Source organism: Argiope bruennichi, chromosome 2 (genome assembly GCF_947563725.1).
Source record: "Argiope bruennichi chromosome 2, qqArgBrue1.1, whole genome shotgun sequence".
NCBI classification, from domain to species: Eukaryota; Metazoa; Arthropoda; class Arachnida; order Araneae; family Araneidae; genus Argiope; species Argiope bruennichi.
Genome location: NC_079152.1, coordinates 92,913,153 through 92,935,202, shown reverse-complemented (window position 1 = coordinate 92,935,202; position 22,050 = coordinate 92,913,153). Strand labels below are relative to the sequence as shown.

The window sequence follows — 22,050 nt, the reverse complement described above, 5'->3', positions numbered from 1 at the left end:
ATAAAATTTAAACTACAGATTGAGATGATGCGCTTTACATTTATTAAATAAAAAAAAATTAATACAAAAATCCACCATTAGGTGGCGTTGTAATACACATAAAATCATTTAATATGGTTTATAATTGTTAAATAAAGTAAAATTAAAATAGCTCAATATGTCCCCCTTCATTTTCAACAATATGCTCTTTTGTTTCAACAATACAATCGGAGAACCATATTTATTATAGATGACCTGATTGAGTCTGCCGGAATATTAAGAATATGTCGCCGAACGTTGTCCTTCAGATCTGGTAGAGATGAGGCCTTTGACGGTAGATATTGTACTTCAAATAACCCCACAACCAAAAGTCGCAAGGGGTAATGTCCTCCGAGCGAGGAGGCCGTGCTAGTGGGAAATGAACGGCTGATAACTCGTGCCTTCTGTGAAATGCTGTATTAACAATCGCTTTACACGACGATCAATATGAGGTGATGCGCCATCCTGCATGAAAACGATGTCTTGAAGGCATCCAAAAGGCTTCAGAAGAGTTGGGATTATAAAATCCCTCAGCATATCATGGTACCGTTGTCCTGTGACGGAACAGGTTTGGATTCCATTTGAAGTTATATCTTCAAAGAAATACAGTCCAGTGACAAAGGTAGCTGTAAAATCACACCATACTATCACTTTTTCAGGATGCAAGGGCTGTTCCTGGATAACGTGAGGGTTTTCCTCTACCAAATTCGGCAGTTGTGGGTGTTAACTTTCCCATTGAGGCAAAAAAGAGCCTCATCACTCCACAGAATGTTCCATGGCGAAGTTGTGTCAACCACCATTCGAGCAAGGAACCGAAGTGCAAAAGTTTTACGGAAATCTAAGTCCCCGTCCGGCAACAGACTTGATTTTGTATGAATAAAAATGCAAAATCTGCCGAACGATTTTTCGTGCAGTTGAATGCGGCATATCCAGAACACGGGAAACAACTGGCAAACTCACACTATTATGCGGCGACTGACTGCTGGCTTCAACGAGTGTGATCGCAACATTTTCGACGGTGGAAGACGGGATTTTTTTCCCCCGTCTTCTACCTGGAAGAATGCCTAGTTGCCAGTTTTTTCAAATTTCTGCATCATCTTGCGTAAGGCACCTGGAGACATTGGACCTCTTCGTATCTGCTTCATACGACAAAATACCTTTAGAGCTGCAACGAAGTTTTGTTGGTTCTGGAAGAACAATTTCACCAGTAGCGCTTTTTCTTGCAATGTAGACATGACGAACAGAGAAGAAACTAATGTTCGTTCAGAATCTGTCTTATTTTATTTACAGAAAAATGGTAATAGATATGCGCTGTAACACAAATTATGTTTAGGATTTTTTTTTTTTTTTTTTTTTTTTTTTTTTTTTTACTTAATAAATGTAAAGCGCATCATCTGAATAATCTGTAGTTCGAATTTTATCTTATTTGGACCAATAGAATGCAACTTTAGAGTCCTCTGAAGAGGGTAACTGATTTCTTGCTAACCCTGTATATAACTAAGGAAATAACTTCATTAAAAAAGAATTTCTTTTTATTTTAATATGATGTAAAGATTATTTTGGTAACATAATATTTTGAAAATTATTGTGGGAGAATTCTAAAATTTCACTTAATTTTTTCATCAATTAAAATCTTTTAAAAATCGTGTTGAGGTGCACAATCCCATCCTCCAAACTATATATACGTCAAATTTAGTACATCAATGTCAAACGATCTGTGCGGTAGAGCGCCAATACACACACGCACATACAGACATTCATCTTTATTATTAACAACGATAGACAGAAATATTACTAAAAAGTAATTTTGTATCTAGTTTGGGGATTTTTTGTAGACTTGTACGATTGTACGATCCTTTGTAGACTTGTACGATTATATTGTATCACTAAATAGTCCATCGCAATGTGTACCCGAATGTAATATGATGCATCATTTTGGAACAGTCCTTTGAACATCATATCGCAAAGGCAAGATTTTTTTTTACTGTACTTTCTACTATAATTTGACATTTTTTTCAAGCAACAATTTCTTTTTATAGGAGTTACTCACCTGGAATTTAAAAGGCCCAATAACTTTGAATATAAAAGTGGTCAGTGGGTCAGGATAGCTTGCGTGCCCTTGAACACTAACGAGTTCCATCCATTTACCTTATCATCTGCACCACACGAAGAAAATTTAAGCTTGCACATCAGAGCGGTTGGACCTTGGACGACTAACCTTCGGAAAATCTATGATCCGAATAATCTGCAGCGTCATGCTCTCCCAAAGGTATCTGAACTCTTTTCTTCTTCTTCTTCTTTTTTTTTTTTTTTTTTTTTTTTTCTTTTCTCTCTCCTGCTATGAAAATTAGTTTTGTATAATGTTTTAAAGATTTTCTAAGTTTATAATTTATTTCTTATCAGCTTTACAGTTTATTTATTTTTGTTTATTTAATATAACTTAATTTTAATTTATATTATATCGGTCGGTAATGCATTTTTCTTAACATATAAGTTATATCTATAAAAACAAAATTGCTTGTTTTTATCCTGTTCTTTTGTCAACATAAACATCTAATATCGTTTTTATTGTTCATATTGATGATATGTTATAGGAATTCTGTTTTAGAAATATTTAGATTTCGAAACTGTTAATTTAATTTGAAACCATTTTTTTATGTAGTATTTCTATACGCTTTCCCAAAATACTATCTGATTGAACAAAAATTTTAAATTTTAGTGTGAATTTAATTATTCTTGATGAAGCTCTGAATGTTGATAAATATTTGCTGTAATTATTATAAAAAGCAGTATTACTTACAAAAAAGAAAGTGAAACTTTCTATTTCTATAAGATATAGATATAGATTCACCATTATATTAGCTTTCAACTGCTCTTTGAACAGCAACTTATTTATTCAAACCCGTTTTTTATCTATGGTGTGCTTTATTATTTTTTTATTTTTTAATCTTTATTATCTAAACTTTTATCGGTGTTTTGAAGAAAATTCGAGATATATTATTCCTTTCTAAGTAAAGAGTCTGCAAATGCAAAAGCTATAAGTTAAACTTTTTAGATATTAATTAACGCATTATGTATATAATTTTGAAATTTTTCTCTTTATTTAATTTTTCAAACAATAAACTTAATTTTTCTTGTATTATTACATTTAAAATTCTTTAATTAAATTGAGCATTAATTTTTCAAAAAAAAATTATTTGGTCAAACATGAACCAATCTATACGATAATTGTTTAATTAAATTGTGCATTAATTTTACAAAAAAAAATTATTTGGTCGAACATGACCCAATCTATATGCACTTAAATTCGAAAAGAAAAAAAAATGAAAAGAGTATTCCCTAATTCAACAATCATTTTCGTCTTGTATTATTCTGTGACTCAAAGAGACATTATACATATTCACAATGGATAATTACTTCATTTTTGAAAATATTAGAATTGTTCTCATCTGGGATATTAACATATCAAACAATATCTGATAGTTTTTGCTTCATTCTATGAAAAAAAGTTAAGTTTCATTTATAAGTTGAAAATGGATGGCCAAGTTGTTGATTTTCATAATCAGCTTGTGGTGACATGCTCTACAACAGATTTTCCTAACCTATGGAAAACATACCATGTATACAACCACCGATAATGCATCGGTATACTATCGGTGATTTCGATACTTGGCGACTCAGTTAGGAATACATGAAAATAATGTTAGTTTTTGTTGACAAATATAAAAAAGTAAACGTTTAAAATGAAAGAATAAATTGAAGAATTTTATTGCCCTAAATTTGTGTGAGAATTGAAAATGAAAAGGGAAATAAAAGTATGTTGAATAGAAATAGAAGAGTGCCATGTTCAAGAATCTCAATATTAACAATATAATAGTTTGTTATTAAATCTACTGAATATTAATAGAAGAAGAGTAACAAGTTCATGAATCTCAGTATTAACAATATAATATTTAATAAGAACGCAAAACTTATGAAGTAAGATTTTTCATCTTACATTTATGCTAATAATAAGTATCGCCGTAATGTACGCTATATGATGCATTTCCAGACATGAGAAAATGCCTACCTTCATTTCAGTCTTACTTAATAAAACTCAGGTTCTTGACACAAACACAAGAACCACATTGAGACTGCCTTCCAGCTGAATAGCTGGTTATCACAATGAATAACTGTAATTTTCATTATAAGTTAATGCGAAATTATTTCAATGAAATCCTCATTTGTTAAAATTTAGAAACTAATACTATTATTTAAAAAAATGAATGAATATGTGAAATGAAATGTGAAGTCAAAAATAAATCGGCAAATATGTTAAATCGAATCGTTTAACTCATACGCTTGTTTAAACTATTAACGTTATCGGAATAAAATGTATACTCGACGGATAGCCATTTCAAAGATGTCCATTTCTCGACATCTGCGGTGTACTCACTGTACAGACTGAAATTATCTTTTTTCAGTCAATTGATAAAAGATAATTTCAGATAGATAGTCAGTTATGTGGGATAGATTGTTTAGTACCATGTGGTACCTAACCGATCCGATTGGTTTCTGAGATAAAGATTTGTCTCAAGTGTTTTTCGAATTGATATCAAGGAATCAAACAAACTGGACGAATTATAGTGTAGATAGCTCGGCAGTTAGAGCTCATCGCTCATCCAAAAATTCAATAATCGTAAAGAATTTAAGTTCTATCGTGGCTACGCAAGAATTCACGCAGCTTGACTTATTAATGGAATAGTGGTGTGGTTGGATGAAATATATTGTCATATTCTATATGTTCATCTAGCACTTTGAGATTTCCATTTGAGAATGCATTCAAAAATCTGACGAGGTATAATTTTCAATTCAGATGAGATAGTAAATCTAAAAAGTATAAATCTTTAATATATTTCAACCTCTTGTATTTATAGCATATAAAAATAGATCCTTCTATGAAAAAAATAAATTTGAGACTTTCTGAAAAATAACAGAAAAGTCATCAAGTGCTTTTGTATTTGATTTTTGTTCTAAGTACAGAATGGTTCTGAGAAAAAGCATGTTTATGTAATGATAGTATTCTATTAATAGGATGATAAGAGATTGTATTAAGTGTCGTTCAACTCTCCATATAGTGATGTTAAATATTCCATCATATCATTGGGGACTCGAAAATACTTTTTCTTTCTTATAATAATTTGTAACTGAAATACAGCAGCTTTTCAGGCGCCATTTCGATACCGAACATCCTGGTGAAGTCGTCAACCACAACGCTATTCTTATATGGTTTCGCGTCGATTACACTTGCAATCATTACACAGCCCAAAGTAATTTTTTGGGTTTTGTGGTTTTTACAAATGTAGAATTGTCGAGTCATTTTTTCTTTGAAGGGAATGAAGCCACAATGATCGTCAATTCAGCTCTCTATGGAAAATACGTTTGATTTTTTTTTTTTTTTTTTTTTTTTTTTGTTAAACGGAAGGGACATTTGGTTGCAAAGAAATTAAATAACTTCTCGTATATTTAGAGCTTCTACTATTAAATGTTATTCAAGCAGCATTCGTAACCAAGAAATTTCACACCATTTTTGCATATACATGGTAATCATTAAATATTTATATATATATATATATATATATATATATATATATATATATATATATATTTGAGTCTTAAGGTGATATAGCACTAAAAAAAAATCAACAAACTATCAATACTTTTTACTGGTTTATATGATAGCTTGAATCATTTTATACACGTCTGTAAAATTCCAAAGCGATGCTACATTTTTTATTAAATTACTTAACAATTTTCCTTGTATGACTGGAAACTAAACAGTATTGTCACTCGCACTTTTCAGATGCTTTTATTAAAACAGGACTTCATAAATATTAACCTGTAGCACTCGGATGGTGACTCTCACTCACCATTTAAGACGATGCATCATTTTAAAGATTATTTTTAAAATTTTTATTGTTAAAAATTCCTACAGAGTTGTAAGAAGATGTCGATTACTTTTTCGGAGAAATTCAACTTTAAACAAATATATTTTTTTATTTTTCGGTACACTGAACAAGGTAGGTATTAAGGGGAATAACTATGCATCGAATTACTTTTCTGGATGCAAAGAGTTAAATGCAAGGAACAATTGTAAATGAAACCCTTTCAGATCTTAATTTAAACAAATTTATGAATCCAATTCTTTACTGTTGTCATGTTTTACGAATTAATTGTTCTTCCTTATATGAATCACAATTCTAAATTCAAGCATTTTTTTTAAATATTTTTACTTGTAAAATTAAAGATTTTTTAAATAATGGAAATAAAGTTGTAAATAGCTTCGTGCGCATTGTAAATTTATGTTAGAAATATAACTGTCCTTAAAATGAACCTCAATGTGTATATATATTTTTTTTTATAATTGTTGAAATAAAAATTTAGAAAATTTTAATCTTTTTGTATACATTCATTTTACAAGTGTCGCATTTGATTATTCCAAACTCTAGCAATTTTTATGCTAAGCACTTTAAAACAGGTTTATTAACTTTTTGTAAACATTACAAACTATTTTATGGACTTTTATACCGTGCCATTGAAGAAATGGAAACTTTAAAATGATTGATATTTCTCCATGCTGAATTTTTGTTCATTTACTACTTTAAAAAATCTATGACTTTTTTTAAGAATTGAAGTAGATATAAGAAATTTTTTATGAATATTTTAAAATATATGTTTTAAAGAACTGTATATGAAATCAACTCGTAAGATGTGTAACAATTTTTTAATTCAAAGTGAATGCATTTTTGAGAATTTCTTTTGTGTGTGTCTGACATTAAAAAGTAATGAAAAATTAAAAATTGTCAGTAGAAATTGAAGTCTTTAATATAACATTGAATTGAAGAACCGCTGAAAAGAGTGGAGTCGATTTTGGGTTGCTTTTAAAACAAATCTTAATATTTTAAGTACAGTTATACAGTAGCTTCATGACTTTTAGGAAATTTTAGCCTTTAAAAAAAATGTGATTATAAATATTGAAAAAAAATATATTTCCATCCCCCCCCCCTCCATTTTAAATTTAAGCTTTATTTAAACTATTCAGTTTTTTTAATATGTATATAATTTTAAAATAAAGATTATTAACAGATCTATTTGGATGGACCATATGGCGAAGGACACCAGGACTGGTTTCGTTATGATGTTTCTGTACTTGTTGGCGGTGGCATTGGTGTTACACCTTTCGCCTCTATCTTGAAAGATGTAGTTTTCAAATCATCTTTGAAGCATAAAATATTTTGCAAGAAGGTAAAACTAGTTATTCATTTTTTCCTCATTTGATTTTGTATTCATTGTAATTTTTGCTGCATTTCGTAAGCATTTATTACTTCATACTGTAAGCAAAGCTGGCCTGTAAAAAACTAAAATCCACTAATATGTTTTAAAACAAAGCATTTTTGAAATTGAGAAATTTTACAAAAACTAAATAATGTACTAATAGCAAGTATATTGATAAGATGTTAGTTTACAAATAACTTTTTGAATCACTCATAAATCATAAATTTCATAATAGGTAAAGATGATCTTTTCGCATATTTATAAACTATAAACTACATATTACTAACTGAAACTTATAAAAATAATAAATAAATAAAATTTATATATTACAATAAAAACAAGCTATCGTTAGGCTCATTCTTTAATGAAAGATTATTTTGTAATATGTAAATAAGCAAGAAGGGACTTAATTCAGATTGTAGCAGTTGCATTACTCTATCTTCTCTTTTGGATAATAGATGGCGATACCTGATTATGTACACATCCCATAGTACTCTGAAATTGTTATTATTATAATGAGATGAGATGTTGTTCTGTAAGAAGTGTGCACGCGTTAATGTCTTGTCTTTTCGTGTTTGTGTTTGTTTTGTGTGAAATGTGATCATTAAAGAAATGTTCCCGAAAATATGGGTCCTCTTGCTTCCACTGCACTGATCATAAAGATCTTCATTCCACTACAAGATTAATTAGCGAATAATGAAATAAATTTGAAATTGTAGAAGTGTTGGATCATGGTATTTTATACAATTACACAACTCTTTGATCAGATCTGATTATAATAACCGTTAATCACTCTAGTCCATATAAAAGAATTTAAATTCCATCCCATCGGGAAGATGACTCCCAGATATTTGCTTAGGAATGGAACGAAAAATTTCACGAATTTCAGTCATTAACGCCAACTGAAAATGGAGGATCGGTTAGTTCTTTACTTAAAACTAATCACATTGAACGAACTTTTTTTGTGTGTATTTTTGAATACGACAATGAGATGTCTAGAGAAATTTCATAATAGAAAGCAAATAACATTAACCGTGATCGCATTAAGTGGCATCCACTATATTTATAAAGATATTTTTGAGACAGTAACATTTGAAATAAAAGAAAAATGTATGTGTTTGAGAGCAAAAACTTACTGAATAATGAAATTTTAAATATTAATTTTTTAGACAATTTCTATAGTAACCAGAAATATCATCTAATCAATATACAGCTCTCCCTCGCACTGGCCATTGATTGGTTTAAAATAAAGAAATTTAAGGAGAAAAAAAAATCTTAATTTTATCTTCCTAAGATTATCTTTAATCTTATGAAACTTAAATTCTCATTAAATTCATCTTATCGTCATTTCAGGTTATTTTAAATTAATTTATTAAATGCAAACATTCTTTTTTTTTTAGTTGTACTTCATCTGGGTAACGAGAAGTCAAAGACAGTTTGAATGGATGATTGACATCTTACGAGAAGTTGAAGACAATGATCGAAATGGCCTTGTTGACATTCACATTTTTATCACTCAGTTTTATGAAAAGTTTGATTTGCGCACAACTATGCTAGTAAGTTTTTACCTTCCAATATCAAATATAATGGGATTCACATTTTAATAAGAAAAAACTTTCCTCTTTTTTATTAATATTTGAAGTTACAAAAATTTTTCCGTGAAAGACATCTTCCGTGCTCAATTTCTAATTCAAAATTAATAAATTTTAATATTTTCCTCAATTTAAAAAATATTATTAAACAAAAACCTATTTTCACGCCACTTTGAAATACTGTAAAAAAATTTAATTTTTTATTTAATTTCTTGTAATTAGAAATATTTAACTAATTTGGAGATATTTGTACCATTTTATAGGGCATTTATTGGGAAAGGTTTTAGTATGTTGAAGTCATATCAAAATAAATAAAAGAGTTTTATAATTACGATTTTAATTATTTTCCTATTACGATTCGTGAATTTGTGCTATAAAAAATTGTTTTGTAGTTATTTTTGATGATTTCTAAATATGTTTTGGATTCCGCATGACATTCCCATGTCATATCGGGTAGAGGCTAGACTTAAGTCTAAAGCTAATTTTTTCTCATAGATATGCCACGGGCAACGCTGTGCGGGTACTGCTAGTAATTATATACTTTGTGTACCATTAATAGCTATTATGTAATCGAATAATTTCAAAACAAATTTTATATTAGTTCAGATAACCTAAAATATTTTCATACATACGATGTTTCAGACTAGAAGTTTATTAATATTGCCATCCGGCTATTGAAACTGCCAAATATCCAAATATGTCGCATAATATCATAGATGAGAATTCTTAAGTATGCATATCTTTTGGAAATATAGGGTAATCTAAGTATTTTCTATAATTACAAAAAAAATTTGTACATAAATTATTATAATTTGGCGTACGATTATTTCAAAATATTGTATAACTTTATAAAAGTCTTATGAAACTTTATAAGACGTTTAAGTTTTTAATAAAACCACTTTCATCAATAAATTTCAATTTGAATCCTTTGATATCTTGAATAATGTGAAGGCGATATTCCAATTTTCGCCATGTATTGTCCAACATTTTGGTTGTCACATTAGACGCAGTATCTATAATCCTAACTTTAAGCATTACAAAAACACTCTGTCTTTTATGTAACCCCAAAATTAGCTTTGAACAGTAATGGTTGATTTAAATTTATGAAATAAAAAAATATTAAATAATTTCCTTCTTTGATGCCATTTTTCTAACAATCAAATGTAAAATCTCAGTTTCGGCGTAAATAGCACTATGTGCCGAACTAAAAGAAATTTAAAAACATAATTCCATGGTGAAAATTTTACAGCATTATATCCATCTTTCGTAATAATTCTTTGTAATCAAGGGAAGACTTTATGACCACCCTATATTAGGGATATGAATCAAAGATTAACATATCTAAAGATCTACGATCAGGCTATATGATGCCATTTGTATCCCCATAAGATTTCTTTTTTGTTATTTTTAGATGTGAATAGTATAATTTCATATAACTGAATACAAATAATAATAAAATACAGAAAATAACTGTACATTTGTAATTAATCAATTTAAAAAAAATATACATATATAAACTTTTTTGCATTTTTTTCTTCACATGCACGTGGATACAACAAACGGATAAAAAATCCACCCTTCTCCTTTGCTATCCATTTTTAGTCCCATAACCTTGATCAGGAATAAAATCTCGTTGGTTAAGGCTCCACAGACACTTGCTGAAACCTCTCAGAGTCGCGTTTCACAACGCTATCTGGCCAAACTTCTTCGATATAAATATAAAGCTTCTCTTAAGACAAACGCTCAACACAGATTTATACAAGCCAATTCAGAATGTGGTGTCTCCTCACCACTTGTTCTGCAAAACATCGCTCTCAAGCGAATCACTTTTTTACATCTTGATTTGCTCATTATGTGAGCACTCATTAAGCAAGTCTTGACTGTATTTTAGATCTGGATACATTTTGCACGCTCAAAATAATGAGTAATGCATTGTAAATTTTTATAATACATATTACTTGTAGATTAAAATCTTAAACTATTGTCATAAAATACACATTTCCTGTGCTGATGTTTATGATGTAAGCTTAATTTTATTATTATTATTTCTTTCAGTACATCTGTGAGCGTCATTTCCAAAGAGTTTGTGGAAGAAGCCTATTTACAGGTCTTCGCTCCATAACTCATTTCGGTAGACCGGACTTCCAAGTGTTTTTCAATTCTCTTCGCACGGAGCATTCAGATGTAAGATTTAATTAATATCAATTTTATTTCATTATATTAACTGTAATTGTGTTATTAGGATGCCTTTCTATGGAATAATATTCTCTAGTTATTATAGTTATATTTAATATTTTCTAATTACCCATACTAGAAAACTGTTAAATGTATCTTTCATTTTAATGTTGAAAATATATTTACGATAATTTCCTGCTTATAATCCGAGGGTTTTCTGTTTAAAAAAATATGAAAATCGTCACTAATAATTTGCCGCCGCGCATTATCCGCCGTATAATCCACGAATTATATGGCGGTGCAGATTATCTGCTGAAATTTTTGTCAAGCCAAAAAGTAGCACCTGTGGATTATACGCCTCTGCGGATAACACACAAGACATTACGATAATCTTTAAATTACAGTGAAAACGGAAGAAGAGTAAATAGAATATAAAATACAATAAAATAATTTTCTGCTTTGTACCAATTTAGCTTTACACAAGATATAAATATATATATTAAAAAAAACAGTAGAATATTTTGAGATAGGTGTAACGAGATAAAGTGGCACCTAGGGCATAATATGATTAACCTCTTTCTTTCAGCTGTCGTCAGTGTGGTAGCAAAAGTAAATGTCAGCGAAGTTTGGTGGGCTTTTTTTCATCACCTTATCACATTTAACAAAAAAAAAAAAAAAAAGTGGAATAAACGTGTGCAAGGTCTGCGTCTTCATATCACGTCCGGGTCACCAATGTGCAAGGTTGAGGTTCGAACACCCAACGTTACGATTCATAGCCGAGTAACATAGCCACTAGACAAAAGTAATTACTTGTGTCCGGAAGTTGTTATCTGGCTTAACACCACAAACGCATTTATATTTTGTTATAGCGCCCGGGACATCTAGACCATTATGCATTGTGATCGTTACGCCATTTTATTTTAGTTTCTTTTAGTAACCGATGAAACAACATGAGTGATACTTGTTATATATTTCTAGTATTAACCAATTCTAGAAAACTTATTTCCTTTTCAGTCAGTTTTCTTCACCAGTCAATTTTCCTAATGCATAGAGCTTGGATTTCTGTCATTACACTCGTTGCTTCTTTCCTCATTCAATTCTTTTTATTCCCAATCACAATGATCAGCTTTCGGATGCTAACCAAATTAGATACCGAATTCCTTGACGCATTTTTTTTTTTTATAATCTTTAAAAAAAGAAAAAATTGTGGAATAGCATTCTGTCTTCCATTGCAGGAAATTCCAAAGTACTGTACTGTTTGCTTTATTATTTTTGCTAGATGTAAAATTTGCATCAATGCAGAACACTATTTTACATTCTTTTTCAGCCATTTGTGATATTGCAATTCTGGTCTTCCTTCATTAACAATCAATATACCCATTACAAATGGAACAAGGAAGTTACTTACCTGATGACTGGCAACTCTATGCTATTTATAATTATGATATCAAATGGCGAAATGCTTGTGTGCCTTTACTTTGTTTATTACTGATTGGATTCTCCTGAAAAATTATGATTTCTCTTTAGATAAAGTATATGAAGTCACTGCGAAAATCCCACAATTTTTTAATATTTGAAAAATTTAGATTATGAGCATTCTTACATTACGATTGCTCATGATTTGGGATGATATAAAAACCAGTGGTGTCTCGTCCATTTTGGCAGCAAAATCGCAAGATTCCTTGATGCATTTTTAAAATTTGTATTACCGTTTTTAATCCTATTTTCTTGCCTTTTCATCCTAAGAGTTTTAAATTCAACGAAAACAAATAATAATAATAATTTCCTAAAAAAACTAAAAATGAATTGGTAAGTATGAGAGATACTATAGATAGAGCTACTAACTGAATATTTCTGGAACACATAAAAGTACTTTCAGAGTGCGTAGCTGAAGAATACAGTGGAAGACTATAAGCTACATTTTCTCCATTTGATCTTTCGAAGAAAGGATTGAAATTTTTGCAGCTCTATTTTGGCGCTCGACCAAATAATTCCCACTCTTTCTTTTCACTTAAGGATTGCATTCGCTTTCATAATTGTCTTTCTTTTCTCTCTCTCTCTCTCTCTCTCTCTCTCTCTCTCTCTCTCTTATGTTTTTTGATGGAAGCACATATAATTTAATACAAATTACTTTTCTGTTAAAAGTTATTCATAGGAAAAATACATCTATAATTTTCTAAAATACAATTCAGAGAATTATAATTGAAAATGTCGTGCTATTTGAAAATAACGTTGCCTTTTTTAAAAGAAAATATATTCTACTGAGAAATACTTTTTGGAACATTGCTCATTTCTGAGCTGACGAGCCGCTGCTGATATGAAAAATATTGTTTATATTTTTGATCACAATGTTAATTTTGAACCGTAGAGAGTAATGAATATTTTGAGCTACTTTCAGAAAAAGCTCTTTTATTATTATTATTATTTGTAGAACTTTTAGTTTCTGAACTGATGAGACGCTTCTGATAAGAAATGATATCATTCAGTCAATAATAATAAATCAGTAAATTCCATGGCATTCATAAATCATTGTTCAAAATTTTCCCTGTTTTCAAATATCCACTCGAGTGGAATATCTTAGCAGTAATATGCCGAAAACACAACTTTTAAGAAGTTTACTTAATGCTAATTTCACAACTAGCTTGAATTATTAACTTAGTTTAATTTTCAGCTAGTGAGGTGGTGGGGATATTAGCAAGCATATCTTTGATTTTACAACTTTCAATCATATTGTAATTTTCTTTTATTTCATCTTTAATAATTTTCAATAATAGTCAATGACCATTCAAGTTGACAATATGTAGAAAGCAACAAAGAGTAATAGTGCTTATGAATAATATAATTCGTATATTTATGCACCTTTGAACTACGGAAATAGATGCCAAAAATGAAACGACCTTTGTTTGAAACTGTGATTTTTCTTTATCCAAAACATCAATTAACCCTTTAAAGGGCCATTTTTTTCTAGTTATATTATGTTAAAATATTTTTAGGCTTGAAATTAGAATAAGAAAAGGGATTCATTTAGCTTATTAGATAAATTTAATTTAATTAATTAATTAATTTGGTTAATTAATAATTAAGTGACAAACCAAGATACATCATTTTGTGTGAGATAAAGAACTGAAGCATCTAAGTTTCTGTCTTTCTAAAAAAATTTGTCAGAACTTATGCCAACCTACAAAATTTCATACAAAGATTGATAAATTTCGTGGGAAGCATACTTCCCACGGCCTTAGAAAGGGTTAATGTATTTATTTTTTTTTAATTATCCGAATTAAGTAAGGATCGGATTGATTCCAGCCATTGTTATTTGGATTGCAGTTTAAAAATTAAGTGAGAAAAATAGCAGATATCGAAAGGATTTACATTAATATATATCAAAAATTTTGAATTCTATTGCATTGATGTTTTAAATTTAATTCTGTTAAACAAGGCTATTACTTAAAAAAAATAACAAAATATTCAGCATTTTCTACATAAGGAATGTATAAACTTAAATCATTGTGCCATTCTTCACTCCCTGCATTTGATTTGATGTTAACTATAGTAAATAGTCAAATCTATGTGCTGAACTCACATTTCAACTTTATATTTGATTTTTTTGTTTTCAATAACTACATTTTCCCCCATCACTTTTCATTTAGGTGAACAAAATAGCAGTGTTCAGTTGTGGACCACCCTTAATGACAAGAAGTGTGCAGACATCTTGTGAGGAACTGAACAAACATGAGGGAGCAATATTTGTGCACCACTATGAAAATTTTTAATATCTTATTCATATTTTACGAAAAATTGAAGGTACTTGTGAAAATGCACTTCATATTATGATGTATGCTCATCAATATTATAAAGAAATGGAACATAAAATGTTGATATTATTAGTACTTTTTATACATATGATGTATTTCATAATATAATAATTATGATCTTATACTTAATTTAAGGTTTTAATCAGTACATCAAAACTGCATTTTTTTTATCTGGATAATGCCAATAAAGCTTTCTAATTGAAAAAAAAAAGATATCTTCATCTATTTATTATAAGAACAAGAATATACATATATAATGATATTTTTATATCTAATTTAAATATTGATTCATTATCAAATTTTTATCTTAATTTAGCCCATATTAACTTCATTCTAAAATGTCCTCTTATTTTCTGATCTAATTCCAATTTTTTTTAATTCAACACATGTCCTATAAAACTGCTTACTTCTGCATTTTCTCACGCTTCAAGTGAAGGGATAAAAATCCTTAATGTTTACCACATTCTTTTAAAAATACCCAAAATTCCCTTACCTAAATCGACACGTGGCCCTATAAAAAATCTCTTAGTAAAATTATTGAAGGGAAAAATATCTATCTCTTTCACTCTTGTATCGCAATGTAAATGGACGTCAGTTTCATCATCGCTTTTTGTACGTAATATGCCTCCCGGATGGAATAAATCAAAGTTAAAAATTCAAAAGTGTCTTCTCTTCTGCCACGCATCTGCTTAAAATATGTTTACACCCACTCACACATATATATATGGTTTAAAGCTAGATGTCTAACAATACTCATTTTTTAATATTTTCATTCATGATTTGTTTTAAATAATAATAATTCTTGATTTTAAATTAATAATAATTTCGTATGCAATTATAAATTTTGGAATTCATTTTCTATTTTATGTGAGATAGAATTGTGTTTGCAAAACATGATTAAAAAATTATAACGTTGTAGATGATTTATTTGACTTTAGAATACAATGCAAATGAGACTGCAGTTTTCTATAGTGAACTAGAAATTCATAAAATGGTGAGTAGTTTCTACTTCCTTAGCTGATCAGTTATTGTCATGATAATACTTTCACCAACACATTTCAATATGTTTATCCCATGGAATGACAACATGTATGCAAATAAATGCAATTAAAAACTGGATATGACAGCCTTTTTGTTCAGTGCAATGAGCAATATATTTTTTAAATGTTATTATGGTTTTTAATTATATTCTGAAGAAAATCAAATATTTATGTAGATAATGTGCCTGTTCCGTTAAATTATTTGATACCAATCGAGTCCTCTTGTCAAATTTCATCTGTATAGTTTAGAATGCCAGCGAGGAGAGCAACAAATGGCTTTAATCATCATTTATGATTACACACCAAAGATGTTTTGGTTTTTCATCCTAGAAACAGCCTGCAAAATGTAGCTACAAATAAAAATATTTTTGTACTCCATTTTACACTGTTCACTGGCTTATGGAGCATCACTTGAGATATTCCATGTTCTTTTCCTAGCTATCCAGTTTCTTCTGAGTGAGGTTTTATTTTTTTTTTTTTAATTTGTAGAGGTTAATTCCAAATTAATGCATTCTATCATTATAAAAAGGCACTGCTTTACTTGAATTAATAGCAAACAAATTATTAATTGTTTCAATCAAACAAACAATTAATATTTTTTTTTAATGTAAGACTTCTTAATTTTTCTTTTTCCTAAGCCTTTTTCAAACAGAAAAGACTTTCATTTATAGCATTCAATTTTTGGAAATTGGAAAATAAATAAGAAAATGAAGTATTTTTGATAACTAAAAAAAAATAATAATAACTACGATTTTTAAAATTTTAAAAAAAAAAAGTAAAGCTTTTTATCGCCTAACTATTTTTGATTGAAAAATGTTGAAGAATTTAAAACATAAATACATAGACTATGCAATTACACACAAGAAGAATGTACGGGCCTTGGCATTTATATTCCAAAACAAACCTGTCCAAAGATATAGCACGTTTTGGTTTCACAATAGTCTAATTTGCTTTCTTTTATCAGATTCTATGTGTTACATAAACATTTCATTTGGAAACTACATCAGAAATAGGCATTTTGTGATTAGTTTCTGTTAAATGATGAAGATAATATCTGAGCTTGAAGTCTTCAAACTTATTGCTTAAACAAACACATCCAACCCAAAACAGATATAATGACCTAAATAATTCATTATCACTAAATAATACTACATGATGCATAAAATCAATAATGCAGAAAAAAAATCATTAAGATCATTCTACAATACTAATTTTATGATAAATCTTAAACGGAATGTTTTTTTACAATCCGGAATGTGAATATAAATGTTGTCGGTGCTGCCAAGCTTTTTCAATTTTTATTTCTCATCAGAAAAATTAATAAGGCAAAGACTGCCCTTTTAGTAAGTAAATGTAAACGAAAATAATCGGTATGACACCATAGTTAAATTTTTTTGACAACATTTAATTGACGTAGGACAAAACATAACATACAAGAACACTGTAACAAAATTTAGTACGAGAACATCATAGAGCTCCGAACATCCATCTTTTTTTTTCTCTCGGCACCGTCTCTCCCGCGGTTCTACTCTTCCCTTCAGTTCGTTTTCTGATTCTAACCATCAGCAAATCAATTTGTCAGGGCGATTCTAATCATCGCCCTGACAACTGTTTTCTTTTTTATTTTGCCAAATTATCATAAAATTTTGGCGATGGCAACTTTCAAAGTATGTTCATCATATTTTCTGCTAATACAGAATCAGTGCCTATTATCTTGTGGATTGTTTCAAATATATGAAAATATGTAATACTTTCAGATAAATATTCGTTGTTAGTCCTTGGGTAACCTTTTATTTAAACAATAGTTTGCAGTTTGAAATATGTTCAATTAAGGTTTGCAATATTATTTTTTAGAAATACACAGAAAAATTCAAAATTTCTAATTTTTTATAAATGTTTTTTGTATTGCATAATGTAAATAAATTAATGGAAAAATTTATGTTTACGTTTAGATTCATATATATTTGTAGTAATCATGAAGAATTATAAAATAACTTTCTGATGAATCCCATCTTTTCTAGTTCATAGATAGGCATATTTTTTTTTTTTTTTTTTTAAATCTTAGCAATGATTTTCCAAGATGTATTGTCATGTAAGTATATGAAGAGGTAATGTAAGCTTTTAAGCATCCAAGATGAGATTTTTTCCCCTTATTTGGATAGTGCAGTTACAAAGATTGCCGATACTTCAGTTCTATATAGGCTCATAATGTTATTTACAAAATCAGTCCTGTCAGACAATTAAATTTACAATAATGCAATTTTAAGAATTGTGGGAAAACTAAAAGCTTGAGACTTAGGTATATAAAATTCTCATGGCTATGTCTCAAAGCTTATTATATACTAGCTTTTAGATATGAGATTTAGAAATGAGAAATAAAATGTGCAGATAAATCTATTTTACATAGTTAATATGCAAATAACTTGAGTTTTGTAGAAAATTACATGCGATGGACAGCAATGGCTTTTCCTTTTATTTCAAATTCAATGATTATGATGAATTATTAGACAAATACAACATTCTATCTAATAAATATATTAGCATAAATTTCATTCATGACAAAAACAGAAAATAAGGAATTCTGATAATGATGTACAAAATTTTTTATTTAAAAAATGTACATATTGTCAAATTCAATAAATGCCATTTTTATGGCTTTAACTTTTATATGGCATTCTAAAAATATTAATTTTTTTTAAAAATAAAAACGAAAACGAAATAAATTCCAAGAAAATCTATTGTAAATATTAATTAAATAATGAATCAAAGACTAGTGAAAAATGAATGGTGAAAAGTAATGCCTTTCTAAAATTAATATAGCATGTTCATTAGGAGCACATATTTTACAATTTGAATCAACTTTCTACAATTGTCAATAAAAAGATACATGTTTGATTTTCAAGGGATTTCACTTTTTTTCAATCTTAGTTCTATTAAAAATTACATTTAGATCCATATAACTTTAAATACTTGAATTTCAAAAAAATAATTATTTAATTTCTAGAATTTATAAACATTATAATACACAGAGTTTGCTTCTTAACCAATTTCAACAGTTTTTAAAGAGCAATCATTAGGATTAATTCTGTAAAAATATGAATGTGTTAAAATATTTGTTTTCGAAGGAAAGATAATTTTTTTTTCTAACCAAAAATTTTTATATAACAAAGATACAAAATGGTATTCATTAATTTACAATCTGCAAGTTTTAATATTTAATTTTTAAAAAAGAAAATAATTGAATTTTTTTAAACATGAACTACTTAAAAAAAATTTCCTGAATAAGATTGTTCAGTAAAATATAACTGACCATAAAAAATATAAGATTCATAGAGCTCTTAAAATAGATACAAGAATTTGTTTTCAGAAATTGAAGGATTCCTACCAACTCCCTCCCATATAAAGCAATCCAATATCTGCAGTTCATTTTCACTTAATTTCTTTTAAAAAATAAAAAGTGAAATCATATGTATTTAATGCACTTTAAAAATGGCTCACCAATTAAAATCCGATATCTACTGCACATCTTGTAAAGATATTAAAAAAATAATAATAATAAACATCTGAAAAAACAATTTATAGTCATATATATATATATATATATATATATTACAATTTTCATAATCTGGTATACTTTATTTAAAATGGTTTTCTATTTACATAAGCATTTTACCTCTAAGCCTTATTAATAATTGTAATCAATTTTATTAATTTATAACCTTCCAAAAGTTTTAAATAAATTGTCTTTTTTAAATTTCTTTTTATAAAACAAAATCGGTACATTCGGAAGCATTGTAAAAATTAAACGGTAAACAGTATTATAAATTAAAGATTTCGCCTTCTAAATCTTAACTTCCCATACTTTTATTATCCAACTGTTGTTGATCAAAAAAAAATTGTTTTTCATACAATAATTACCCTTTTTCCATTATCACAGTAAATATAGAAAAAGAACAGATTTTTATTCTTAAAAAAATTTGTGCAAAATATAAACATAGCTTCTTATGTTATCTAACACATACACAGTCTGTCATACTATATAAAATGCAATTGCATATTAAGTGATATTCAATTATGTTTTTAATGTCACAGATGTCATTTGAATTGACTCTGCTCTTATGGGAGAACCTAGGAAATAATGAAAAATGACTGAACTTTGAGAAAAGATTTTTATTCAAAGAATGGAGAGGCATTACTTTTCATGCTCTTTCAAAATGTATAAACAAGGCTTGAAAATGAATGGAAAAATGGTAATGGAATGAGCATTGTAAGATCTGGAAGATGAATATGTTGATAGTGGCACAGTTTTTGTATACAAGGATGTCTCAATCTGCATGAGTATGTGCTAATGTCAATTTTACAGTGCTCAGGAAAAATCTATATGCCAGTATTACCATATTACAAGAAAAACTACTACAAAAAAATTATTATAAACTTAATTTGTCTTTAAAATTTTTAAATAACAAAAGAAACAAGAATATTAAATAAAAGCATATGAATAAAATAATCAAAGACTAATGAAAATATTATAAAAGAAAAATTTGTATTCAAGAACATTTTTATATAATTTAAACATAGAAAATCAATCTAGTTAATACAAAATAAAAACCACAACAGCAAAATCACATAACACTTTTCCACAGAAACATGTCTCACCTTTGATAGAATCAAAAGAAATTTGTAACATAAATATAAAAAAGAAGTTTGATAATAGATAATTCATAGTTAAAAACAAGCAACACAGTAAAAGCTAAAAATAAAAAAAAGGAACAATACATTTTGTTTTTAAAACAATGTTTATAAATTCTCACACAAATTACACATAACTCAAATGGTGGTAGCATAATTTAAGGCATTTTTTAAAAATCTTATAGCATTTATTAAAATATTGCAAATAAAGTTTGACTAACACTAATTATAATAAATATATTGTACAAATTGAGCATATTGGCAAAACTTAAAAAATAATAAATGGCAGTAAATTCTACAAGCCAAAAACCAAAGACACCATTCCAAAACCGCATCTAGCAATAAAACATGCACGAAATTGAATTAAAAAATAAAATACAAAAGTAACAGAAATATTAGTAATTCAAGTAAAATTATTCAATATGTTTCTCCTATATGAAGTAGTGCTCAAAATTCCAAATGAGGTTTCAGCTTTTGTAGATAAAAATACTTTTTTAATCATAGAAATTTATTTGGGTCATTCAATAAATAGAGGGCCAAATACTGTCAAGAAACATTAATATACAAGATGTTGCTAGAAATCAATGAAAGATACAGATAAAAAATAAAAAAAGAACTTGCACAAATAGATTTAATTTGTTAGGAATATTTGGTTGATATAAGCAGAGCAATCATTAAGATGCACCATTCAAATTAGCCACTATATTTAATAGCCCAGATCAATGAATAGCATTTTGAGAGGTTTCAGTGGGAGGGGGGAATGCAGAAATGTTGACATTATTACAAAGTAATCAAATCAAATCAAAATGACCAGAATTATTTTAAGTTACTATTCTATTTCTAATAGTATGTCCTCAATCTCTTACAGTTACAATCTTTCATTTTGTGATTTTAAGAGATTCAGTGAATTTTAGAAAACTAAGAGATTATTCCAATTAAGTAATAATGTGAAAGTCAATCAAAAAGGGTTCCCAGAAAATCTCAAAGAGTTAGACAATAATATCATAATTACTGTTCCAGATCTGTTGGCTTATTATTTATCGAATGACCCTAAGAGCAAGATACACATAAGAAAAATATTCAAAGATCCAATATCTACAACAAAGCATCTCCTATAATAAAAGATTTCTGATAAATAAAAATCCTCCTTTCTATACAATTATAAATAATGAATATAGATTTAAAAAAAAAAATCTTGACATATTTATTGAGTCTATTTTCTTTTTCTTTTAATCAAATGATCTTCCATAAAAAATGTACATCTCTTTACTTACAAATGGTTATGCAACAAATAATAAAGCTATTCAGCATCACAGAGATGAACTGTAGTATAAAATATGATAAATATGAAAAATCACAGTACATCTTACTTTGCACAGAAAAGAAATATATACGATATGCTAAAATATA

The 22,050-nt window shown here is 28.2% G+C and overlaps 1 protein-coding gene across 1 annotated transcript in view; it reads left to right on the top strand.

Annotated features, from left to right (window-relative positions):
- The window catches only part of LOC129955181 (dual oxidase 2-like), a 90,643-nt gene extending 75,554 nt beyond the window's left edge, over positions 1–15,089 (top strand). Inside the window, exons 27-31 of the mRNA XM_056068203.1 lie at positions 2,058–2,287; positions 7,144–7,302; positions 8,733–8,888; positions 10,980–11,108; positions 14,747–15,089. Of these exons, the coding sequence (XP_055924178.1) occupies positions 2,058–2,287; positions 7,144–7,302; positions 8,733–8,888; positions 10,980–11,108; positions 14,747–14,869 (797 nt within the window). The 3' untranslated portion in view covers positions 14,870–15,089. The remainder of the gene's footprint in view (positions 1–2,057; positions 2,288–7,143; positions 7,303–8,732; positions 8,889–10,979; positions 11,109–14,746) is intronic.
- The last annotated feature ends 6,961 nt before the right edge of the window (positions 15,090–22,050 follow it).